The sequence below is a fragment of the Cupressus sempervirens genome, chromosome 2, assembly GCF_028749045.1.
Source record: "Cupressus sempervirens isolate cs-2001-9-10 chromosome 2, ASM2874904v1, whole genome shotgun sequence".
Lineage (NCBI taxonomy): Eukaryota > Viridiplantae > Streptophyta > Pinopsida > Cupressales > Cupressaceae > Cupressus > Cupressus sempervirens.
Genome location: NC_143119.1, coordinates 418,733,195 through 418,745,594, shown reverse-complemented (window position 1 = coordinate 418,745,594; position 12,400 = coordinate 418,733,195). Strand labels below are relative to the sequence as shown.

Sequence of the window (12,400 nt, the reverse complement as noted above, 5' to 3'; positions counted from 1 at the left end):
AGTCTAGAAGTTTACTTAGGATAGTCACTAATGAATAGACCTATTGAAGATTTGCTTCCATCTCTAGTTATTGTAGATAACCAATAGCTTCATGTGGCTTAGGTGCCTTAAGGGTTCTCATTACTAGGTCATTCATCTTAGTCAGATATCCATGCCATTTGGGAGGCTTTAAAATCCATTTCAATCAAGCAAATATTTGTTTCACTTTTTCCATGTCCAAAGCCCACATTCATGATCTTGTAAAGGCCTTGATGCATGTTGTGCTCTTTCATCCTCCAACCAATGGAAAAGGCTAAGCATGTGTATAACTCTAGCGCATGTGCTTGAGCATTTGAGAAACCCTTCATTGAGATTGGCTAGCTTTGTTATTCTTGGATGTCACTCCAATGAGTGTTTTGCCCTTGACAATTGTAGAGAAGTTTTTGTTGTGGTACAAAATGGATGGCAAATCAATGTGAAAATAAAAGAGTGAGACCTAATTCTCATTAACTTTGAAAAATATTATTATGTGCGAGGAAGAGTAATTTCAAAGGAATCAATTTAGTACTAAAAAAAACTCAAAATCACAAACAAAAGCAATGATCAAGATTGGGCTAAAAAGAGGCTTAGCTCAGCCTCAAGCTATAGTGAAATCCATGAAAAATAAATATGGTGCTCCTCATTGTGTAGATTTGCTTGATTTTGATGTGTGCTCACTCAAACATTTGGTGACATAACCATTCTCAATGGAAGGAGTGAGAGAGAAAATGGGTAAGGGTTGGATATAGAGGATTTGGGATAAAAAGAGATGGATGGTTGAGATTGCTTGATGAGCATTAATGGTGAAGGATGGATTGGTCTTCTCACCTCAAGCGTGGTGCCAAGTGGCAACATGAGGTGATTCGATGGGGAGGTGGACAATTGACAAGTTGGAGAAGGTACCCAAGGCAACAAGATTTATGTGACTAAGCAGATGGGGTCTTCTCCAAAAGGTAGTGCGGTTAATGTTGAATGTGTGGTGTGAGTTTGTTTATGGGTTTGAAGTGGGTCAACTCTATTTATTATGATAAAGGACTTTGCAAATGGTTAGGGAGAGGGTTATGTGAAAATTAGGAGATAAGAAAAAGTGATGGAGGATGTGACATGTGAGGAGGATTATTAAATAAATAGGGCTTTTATTTATTTAGTTGTTTGGAAAAAGTGGACTAAAGATGAGGGTAAATAATTAAAGCTAATTTTCCACCTCAAGTTAAGGGTTAAAAAAATTAGAGGAAAATGGATAATCTTTAATAAGATATTATATAATAAATATAAATAATTTTGAATTAGATGAAGTAAGTCTAAATTGACCTAAGGTTGTTAATTTTAGGTGTCTACAACTACTGAGTACATATTTATCAATGTGAAATTACCATTTAGTTCATGCTCAAGATGATTGGTCAGCTTTTATTGTATCCAAGCAATTATTTTATTATATATAAGTTATTATGAGTGCATTCCTTATTTACATATAGGATTATGTACAATTATGCATAATAGTCTTCTCCTAAAGGTGGCGCAGTTAAGGTTGAGTTTGAAGGGTTAGATTGTGTGGGGATTTGAAGTGGGTCTCTTCCACTTAATTAGGATTATGAAATGTGCAAATGATTAGGGCTATGGTTGACTAAGGACTAGGAGATAAGAAAAAGTGATGAAGGATGTAGATGTAAGGAGGATAGTTAAATAAATAGGATTTTATTTGTTTAATTGTTTGAAAGAAGGGGACTAAAGACGAGGGTTAATAATTAAAGTTTATTTGGTCACCTTGGGTTAGGATTTAGAAAAATTAGAGGAAAGTGTATAATATTAATTAAAGAATAGGATGCTATTTAATCAATGTAAATAGTTGGGAATTAGATGAAATAAGTGCGAATTAATGAAAAGTTGTCAATTCTAGGTGTCTTCAGCTATAAGGTACATGTTTATCAACATGAAATGGCCATTTAGTTCAAGATGATTATTCATCTTCTCTTGTATCTAAGTATTTTTTTATAAACTATTGCTATTGCATTCCTTATTTACATTTAGGATATGTACAATTTCGATGAGGTCTAATTGTATCCCCAAATCCATAACATTGCATCTGATAGTGTAAACACTAATTTATGGAAGATACAAAGTATTCAATTATGTCAATTCAAATGTTTTACTTCAAAAGAATTAAAATTGAAATAACATTATAGTCTTTAAGATCATTAATAACATCATCTAGAAGTGAAGTTAATTATAATTTGTAAATGCCTATTTTCTCCTATGACATTTTTTGGTTGAATATGTTTGGGACTTAGTTTTGAATTTCTTCCAGGCAATATGGTACTCGAGAAAGTAAGGAAGTTGCAATTGAAGGAAGAGTTCAATTTGATTTACTTCAGGCATGTACATTTGACATTCAAATAAATTTTCATAGCTGTTCCAGTTTTATTTCTATTATTTTGAAGAAAAATCAAATGAAATGTCAAACAATTGTTAAAAAACTCCATGTCTTGTATAATGATTTTATCTTCATAGGGTGCACACACTTTGTAAAACTTTTTGGTCTAGTATGATAAAAAAAGTGAATGAAAAAACATGACACATTGTTAATTAAATGGTTTTTGTATATAAATGCTTATAATTTCAGAACATTGACATTGATTTCAAAATATTAAGTTGTACTAGTAATGTTACTATAGTTGTATTGATTCTACTTATACTTTGTGCACATGGCATTGACTCTACTAGAGTTTTGAAAAACTCTTAATGTTTGTAATAGCAATTTTTGCTTTGAATCTAGTTACCCACCGTGAAATCAATTGATGCCTTTTTAAAAGATATAAGATTACTTTCAACTACTTATTAAACTTAATGTTTGACATTTTCTACCCATTATGGTCCATCGGATCTCTTGAATAAATATATTGCTTTGGTTAAGTCTTTCACACAAAGCTGATATTTGAGAAGGTTGCCCACATGTTTAAATGAATGTACCGATGTTTCTAATTTTCATTGTCTATACGGTCTCTTGATTAAATATATTGGTTTGGCAACCATTTGACCCGAAGCTGATTTTTGAGAAGGTTGCCTTCATGTTCAAATGAATGTTTTGACGTTTCTGCTTTCCACAAATTATCAACACTTACATTGAGGGATTCTTTGTTTGTATTAAGGATCACAAGGGATCTTGTTTTCATCTTTAAAAGGTCTTCTCTTGCAATTGCAGTTGACGAGTTATTAGTTTTCTACTCATTAATTACTTGTTGTTTGTTCTATCAAAATTGAAGAGGTTTTCTTCTTTGTTGGAGCTTCTTAAGCTCTTTTAAATGGAAAAATGATTCATTTACCTCATTTTGTGTGTGATTTCTATATCTACCTTTAAAGTTGAGTGAAAATTAGTGGAATATGATAGAAAATTGTAAAGGCAAAACTCTTATCTCTATTAAAAACCATAAAATTTGACTTAATAGGGACATACGTTGGGTCTAGTTAGTAGGCACATTGTCAAAGTTGCACATGCAAAACTAGGGTCAAGTTTGTTGTTTGCGCAACATACTACCAATACTACTAGTATAGTCTATATGTTTGTGTTATATGGATATAGACACCCTTTCATCCATATTAATATCATTATACATATTAATGATTATATAGTTGATCACTTTATGTAACATTGCTTAATCATTGTTACAAATGTCATTAGATGAGTTTGTGTTGTTGGAGTGGCTATCATGTCACATGTATAACCACAGTGTTGTCTTCTAGTAGTTTTATAACTTCATTTATTTAGACTTTTAATTAGGCCATTATTGATCTAATTAGTGGCTTGTCGGTTGTTGTAATTTGGAATGTCTTCTGTAAGGAATGTTGAATTGTTTTCAAACAATTATATTTTAAGGTTGTCCAGAAACTCTTTTAATTTGGAATACATTGGTGTATACTATAGAATATAATATGTTGTATACTTTAGATAGTTGGAAAACTTCCCAAACAGGTAAACTTGCCAAGACCTAAAAATTAAATTCGGGGAAAGCTTGGCCATTCTTCAAAAAAACATAGGCAAAAAACTTGGGAATTAATGAATTCTTGTTGGAATTCTAGATTGTTCGCCATTTCAAAAGTGAAAGATCTTCCCTACTTGGCTTTCCGATTTCGGTGTGATCCAACACTCACCCTATTCCATCACTGTATTTCTTGGCTCGGATTTGGCAAATCAGAGCATCATTATTGTTTACAAGTTATACAATTTCTAGAATATATTCTGTTTGGGCTACTTTAACATCTAACATTGTCTGTGTTTGGGCAAAAGCGCATTTGTCTATTTTTGGCTTCAAATCCATCACCATATATCCTCTCCTCAACCATTGTATGGCCTCCAGCCTACACTACTATGTAGCCCTTCCATAGTTACTGTACGGTCCTAGTCCTGAATATATCGTACGGCCTTCTACACTAACCATACAACCTCCCTAAATTACCATGTGACCTCCTTGCAAGCATCGTACGACCATTCTCCAACCACCGTACGGTCAACACTCCACCCCTCAGCTAGTTCGTACCTCTCCTGTGCCTATCATACGACCTATCCCAGCCACCTTGTATGACTATTGGGAAACAATATACGCATTATTTTAAGTTGGTTTCTGGCATTTTCCAGACTCTCACATGGGCAACCCAATCCTTGAATGTGGATCAAACTTTAGAACATTACAGTGGTATTAGAGCTAACCATCTTGCCAGCTTGTGGACAGTGAATGAGAGTTTATAGCTAGAAGAGAAGAAGATTCTATTTAGTTGATAGAATGGCAAAACAAGAACCTACTGCTACTGAACTCTTAGCACTACTAAGAGATCTTTCGAGGAATCAAGCACAAATCAATGACACTCAACAACTTATCGATGAAACTCTCAGGAAATTAGTAGACAATAAAATATCCGATGAACAAAATGGTCATAGTGCGGACTTCGCGTCAGTTAAGGCAAACCCTCATCCCACACGCTCTCGATCTTCCATGCCGTCTTTCCCTCCACGAACAAAGGTACCACACAGAGGAAAGCGAACAACTTTTGAGGAAGTTCAAGGACAATTGAGAGAAGACTAGAAGAATGCAAATTTGGAGGAGGATATATCCTACAAAGATTACACAAAACTAAGAATGAAATATTTCGGAGGAAAAAATCGAGGATATTGTAACGATGATCTTAGAAGAAATTTGAGTAAGGTGAATCTGTCACCATTTGATGGATTCGGATCCATAACTGCTCAAGCATGGGTAATGAATGTCGACACTTACTTCCAACTTAATCCAATGCTAGATAAAGAAGTAATCAAATTTACAACGCTACACTTGGAGGGAGTGGCGCATGAATAGTGGCATCATGACACCATCACATTGGGGCATGACCAAATAAATACTTATGTGGAATTCACTGAAAGATAGATCGATTTGATGGTAAAGATCCAGAACTTAATTTTGAAGAATTGGCACAACTGAGGCAAACTGGATCGATCAACTAGTACATCTCGGAATTTCAGAAACTCTTTGTATTGGTCATGGACATTTTCGAAAGAAGGATAGTGCTTTTCATGGACAGGTTGATGAAACCATTGAGGGGTTGGTTAAAAGGTTTGAATTTTGCCTCCCTTTCGAAGGCTATGAAGAAGGCGCAGAGCATGACATCATCATTGACATCATCCTCTCGAGGTTACTCACGCTCCAAACCGCCAGTGTTTCTCAAGGACAAAGATAGCAAACCTTTGCCGAAGAAGCCTTCGTTGGATGAAGCTACTAGAGAGGAGCTACAAAAGGAAGAAATTATGCTTCAATTGCAAAAGACCGTGGGAGCCTGGGCATACATGCTTCGTTAAAGGAAAAATACACTAAATTGAAGTTGTATCCGATGATGAGGACAATCAGGAGGATCTATCCATAGAAGACAACCATCTCCACGAGGACACCAAAATGGTCTATTTGAACTGTACGGAGAGAATTGCAACGTTGGTACGGTGTGGAGGAACCATCGCCTTAGCCAAGAGCCTGAGATGTACAATATTTTGGGTATGAGAAACCCTTCAAGGACAAAGGGTCATTGTGATGCTGGATAGTGGGGCCACTCTAAACTTCACAAACTCGTCTTTGGTGAAAAGAAGAGGTTTACCTACTGATATGCACGCAAGGTTTCAGGTCAATGTCGTTGGAGGGACACTTTTGCCTTGTACGCACCTTGTTCCCCAACTGAGTATCACCATGGCTAACCAGATTGTCACAAAGGATTTCTTTATAGTGGACCTAGATGATATGGAGGTTATGGAGCTTCAAACGGATGGACTTCACTTTTGTTGTCAATGGGAAAGAGGTTGTTCTTTGTGGGATGGCCAATGAGGGACCGAAGGAAGTTTCAGTATTGCGGATGGAGGCAATCTCTCGACATGATGACATTGCATGGGTTGCGCAGTGTTTTGTTTTGGCAAAACCTGTAAAAAGACCATGGACAACTCACTAGGATGAGGATCTTCAGAATATCTTGAGTGCTCATGATAAAGTTTTTATAGACATTCCTCCGGGCATACCTCCCCATCGTGGGTTTGAGCATACCATTGAGTTGGAAGCAGGCGACTACAACATACCACCATCCCAAGAAGTTCAAAGATAAGATCGAAAAGATGATTCAGGAACTACTTGAGAAACGATGGATTTGCCCCAGTTCTAGCCCTTTTGCATTATTAGTAATATTGGTTAAAAAGGTCGGGATGATGCGCATGTGTGTGGACTACCATGTGTTGAACTAAAAGACGATAAAAAATAGATATCCTATTCCTAGGATCGATGAATTGTTGGATGAATTACATGGTGTGGTTTATTTTTCAAAAATAGATCTCCACTCGGGATACCATCAGATCCACATAAGAGAGGAAGACATAGAGAAGACGGTTTTTCGTTGTCACTACAGGCATTATGAGTTCTTGGTCATGCCGTTCAGATTAATGAATGCACTTCCTACGTTCTAGTCATGCATGAATCACGTCTTCAAAAAATAATTGCGTAAATATTTACTAGTATTCTTTGACGATATCCTTATTTATAGAAAAACATGGGAAGAACACTTGAAGCATTTGGATGAAGTCCTAAGGATCATGATGGCTCAGTCCTTGTTTGCCAAGCAATCCAATTGTGAATTCGAGATGACAAAAATATTGTACCCAGGGTATGTTGTCAATAAATATGGAGTACAGGTTCACCAGGAGAAGATTCAGGCTATCCTTGATTGGCTCCCCCCCCCCCCCCCCCCAAAAAAAAAAACAAAAATAAAAAATAAAAGAATCACTCTCTAGAGTTGCGAGGGTTTTTTGGATTGTGCATTTATCATCGAAGGTTTGTAAAAGGATTCTCTCAGCTCAACTCACCATTAACAAATCTAACGAAAAAAGTCTCCTTTTAGTGGACTGAAAAGGTGCAACATACTTTTGATAAGTTGAAAGAAGTAATGAGCACTTGCCCAGTACTCACCATACCTGACTTCACTCAACCATTCATTCTAGAGTATAACGCATTCAAAGAAGGCATTGGCACGGTACTGATGCAAGATAGACACCCCATAGCCTATGAGAGTCGGAAGCTTACACAAGCAGAGTGTCTACATTCCATTTATGACAAAGTGATGTTGGCCATCGTACATGCACTAACCAAGTTTCGACAGTATCTGGTGGGTGCCAAGTTTGTCGTCTGTACAGATCATAATAGCTTGAGATTTTTTTTGAGCAAAGGGACTTGAATGAGAGAACAAAAATGGGTAAGCAAGATTCAAGCTTTTGATTTTGACATTGAATATGTGAAGGGAAAGAACAATGTGGTTGCAGATGCCTTGTCCAGGAAACCCGCCATCTGCTTACTAACTCAGATTTCAGCTGACTAGAAAGCACATTTAGTGATGGAATATTCCAAAAACACATTTGCCTGTGAGCTAATGGACAACAACACTTTGGATGATAGGTACAAGGTGGTGGATGACATCATTTACTATAAGAATCAAATATACATAGTGCCTGAATCCAAACAGAAGTAGAAAATCTTGAAGGAGATACATGCCTCACCCTTGGCTGGACACCTAGGTTTCCTCAAAACTTACAGCCAACTCAGGGAGAAGTTTTCATTAAAAGGTCTTAAAGGAGAGGTATTGCAGTATGTAAGAGAGTGTGCAGTTTGCCAGCAAAATAAGTCCGAACATACTCTACCCGTTGGTTTACTGCAACCTTTGCCTATACCGGAATAGAAGTGGGAAAGTATCTCGATGGACTTCATTATTGGACTTCCTAAGGTGAATGGAAAGGATTGTATCTTCGTGGTAGTTGACAAACTGATGAAGTATGCACACTTCTTCGCCATCTCCTTAGATTTCTAGGCCGCATAGGTAGTCGATTTATTTTTTAGAGAAGTCTTTCATTTACATGGGTTACCCCAAAACATTGTTAGTGATCGGGACAATTGATTTATTAGTATATTCTGGACAAAATTGTTTCAGTTGGCAAGAACAAAATTGTTGCCAAGTACTAGCTACCACCCTCAGATAGACAGACAAATGAAGATTGTGAACAAGTGGCTAGAAGGTTACCTTCGGAACTACGTTTCGGCACAACAACGAGCATGGGTCAAACGGATGCATTTGGGGGAATATTGTTACAATACCACTTACCACATGTTTGTTGGGATGACACCCTTCAAAGCACTATAGGGGTAGGAACCCCTTTCACTTATTGACATGGTGATGGGTAATATTTGCGCACCAAGGGTGAGGGATTGGCTTCAGAAAGGGCAAGACATCCTGAGATGCTTGAAAGAGAACTTATAAAGGGCGCAAAATCAACAAAAGATGTACGCTCACAGGCATCGAATTGAGACATGGTCTATCTCAAACTCCAGCCATACAGGCAATCCTCATTGAAGGCAAAGGGGAAAGAAAAACTGAAGCCACAATTTTGTGGCCCCTATCGTGTAGCTCGCCACAATGGTGAAGTTGCCTATGAGTTGGAACTTCTAGAAGGTAGCTGCATCCATAACGTTTTTCACGTCTCGTGCCTAAAGAAAGCTGTGGGACAAAACATCACGGTAATTGCAAACCTTCTGTCACTCAATGAAGAAGGGAAGCTCATATTAGAATTGACCGAGATCATTGATGTACATGAGAAGATCCTGCGGAATTGTACTTTGAAGGAATATTTGGTACGTTGGAAACACTTGTCATTGGACGATGCGACTTGGGAAGGCAAACACATTTTGTAGCATTCGACATTGCATTTGCTTGAGGACAAACAAAGTTTGGGATGGGAGGATTGTAATGTTCTCGTCATAAAATAAATAATTAATTAAACCTTTGTTAATGGGCTGATTGATTTAGTATATCTCGGACCCATTTTTTATTTAATTGTTTCTGTTGGTAGGTGTGAGCGTTGGCTATCTTTGTACACCCTCGAAAAGGTTTCCCCAACAAGTTTAAGCATGACATGTAGGTAGTATTTGGTATGTGATTTGGATTATTTCTATGTACTGTGAATTCTTGTTAGAGTTCTGGATTGTTTTCCATTTCGGAAGTGAAAGATCTTCCCTACTTGGCTTTTTGGTTTCGGTGGGATTCAACCTTCACCCTATCCGTCATTGCATTTCCTGGCTCGGATCTGGCAAATTAGAGCATCATTATTGTTTACAAGTTATACAATTTCTGGAATATATTGTGTTTGGGCTGCTTTAACATCTAATATTGTCTGTGTTTGGGCAAGAGCGCATTCGTCTATTTCTAGCTTCAAATCCATCACTGTCCATCCTCTCCTCAGTCACTGTACGGTCTCTAGCCTACTGTGTAGCCCTTCCATAGTTACTGTACGACCTTGAATATATCGTATGATCTTCTACACTAATCATACAACCTTGTGCACTAATCATACGACCTCCCTAAATTACTGGGCAACCTCCTTGCAAGCATCGTATAACCATTCTTCGACCACTGTACGGTCAACCCTCAACCCCTTAGCTAGTCTGTACCTCTCTTGTGCCTACCATATGGCCTATCCCAGCCACCCCGTATGACTACTAGGAAACAATATATGCATTATTTTAAGTTGGTTTATGGCGTTTGCAAGACTCACACACGGGCAACCCAATTTTTGAAGGTGGATCGTACTTCGGAACCTTACACTCTAACTCAGTGTGTCGCTCGTAGAGTACTTTTGCAACTCAGAGAGTACTTTGCCAGTAGTACATCTATACTTTAGATTATAAATATTATTAATAAAATATGAAGATTCAGTTTGGTTATTGTATGATTTTTTGCAATATCAAATCTAACTAAATGTATGAGATCAAGATTAGAATATTTTATCTATCTTCTAATGCATGACATGTGATTTCATGCATAATTGGAAATTACTAAATAATTAGTTTATCTTGATCCTCATTGGAGGATCCCATGAGTGGTGGCCTTCCATTGTCCAAAAACTAGCTCTCATATTTTCCATATTTTACAATTTTTGAAGGACAATGTAGAATAATAGTTTACGTGTGACTTACATTTCTTTATGTTTTCCCATTCAAAATCCCTATAACTAAAGAGGAAGCATGCTCATAACTTTTGCCTAGCTAGTGGAGATAAGCAACCATGCATCTCCCTTAAGAGTATATTATGTGCATAACACAACTAAAAAAGTTCTATGTTCTGGTTCTAATATCTTTCCTACTTGCTGTGATGATCGTTTCAAACATCATCCCATTGCAAATGGGGACCCCCTACATTTTTGCCCAATTGTTCATTTGCTTCTGTGGCCTTGGTAGACTTGATTACATCTTAATGAACACCCAAAATGGAAAGGTATGAAAAAATGGTTAAGTCATGAAATTTCCATGAACACCCCCCCTCCTGTGTGTGTGTCAAGTGTACCCACAGTAGAAGTTGAATAAGAATGGAGAAAATGGCTTGGTGTTGATTAACGAGATGAAAATGAAAAACTAGTTAAGTCATGGAAATTTACATGACACCCTCTAAAGAGAGTGCCCATGGCCACTAAGCCTCGAGTGCCAAGGATTTCCTTCCACTTGCAAAATTTTTTCTCCATGCCCAATGTGCGACCTAGAGCATACTTCACCACTATAAAGGATTACTGCCAAGTCCAAGAGCTTGCCTCCATAACTATAACATATCCATGAGCACTATTTCTATAGTGGATTCACCTAATTCAAGGAATGGACTTCAAAGATTAAAGACCATCACCTAGTCTAGTTAGCACCCAAGGGTGCACATTTCACACAACCGAGAAATTTTTAAGCTACTCAAAATTCTTGGAAGTATCTCATTTGGGCCTAAGGAATAGTTGAAAGAGGTGGGAATTGGCTGAGTATTGATAGACCAAGGTTTATATTACAAGAAATGTTGGGATAGGGTTAAAATATGGAATACTTGGCTACACTTAAAATGGACTCAAGTTAAGATTAAGCAAAATGTTGGAAATATTATTGTGTAATCTATTCTTATGTGTAACAAGTGTCCAAGATTTAAATTTCAAAACATGGATATACTTAAATTGGCATGTGTTACATCCACCCTTTTATCTAATAAGTGCCCATGAAGTAAGTGGTCTAATGATGAGGATAAAATACTCAAGAAGAACTTACCAAAAAAACAATGACACATGGCATTAGATGTAAGAATTTAATGGGCATCTTGTAAGATGATTAGAGACGATTTCTCCTAGAATAGCAACATGGACAAATAGTTAATTTAATGACTAAAATAAACTTGTTGCCAACTTAGCAAGTTGGTGGGCAAAATTGTATATAAGAGAGAGGTCTCATGTCACTTTCATAGTAGAGTTGAAGCAAAGAAAGGGCAAGAAGTTTGAAGAAAGAAGCAGGTTTAATGAAGATTTTAATTTCAAGAGGTTTTATTCTTCAAGTTAAAAAAAATTCCAAGTCTTAGAGTGAAGTTTAGAAATGTTTTTAATTAATTTTAATTCCTAGATGCCATGCCTATGTTTATTCCTTGTCTTGTAGGAAGAAGATGATGGAATCCAGAGGATCAAGATTTTCAAGGTAGGCTTTTAACAAGAATGAGATGAAGAGATTTCTTTTATAATCCAAGATTTTGTCGAAATGCAAAGAGTTTGGCAGACAAACTTGGGATGCCTCAACCACAAATTCATCAAAAGGTTGTTCAACGACAAGGAATACTCTCAATATTCCTAGCCAAGAAAATAGTTAGAAGCGGAATTGTGGCAATAGTTAGCTTCCTTCCTACCATCTAGTTTCTAGACTTGATCGTAGAATGTACCAAGGATTACGAATTAGAAGGGAGAGTGTTTTGGGCTCAAGATGATAAGCTGTTGGCTAATCTCACTCCAACAATTGCTGAGGCTTTTGGGATCCCA

General features: G+C 37.0%; 1 protein-coding gene across 1 annotated transcript in view; it reads left to right on the top strand.

Annotated features, from left to right (window-relative positions):
* LOC149572878 (DNA polymerase delta subunit 1) overlaps positions 1-12,400 on the top strand; it is a 103,259-nt gene that overhangs the window by 23,956 nt on the left and 66,903 nt on the right. Inside the window, exon 10 of the mRNA XM_089813953.1 lies at positions 2,324-2,390. Within this exon, the coding sequence (XP_089670079.1) occupies positions 2,324-2,390 (67 nt within the window). The remainder of the gene's footprint in view (positions 1-2,323; positions 2,391-12,400) is intronic.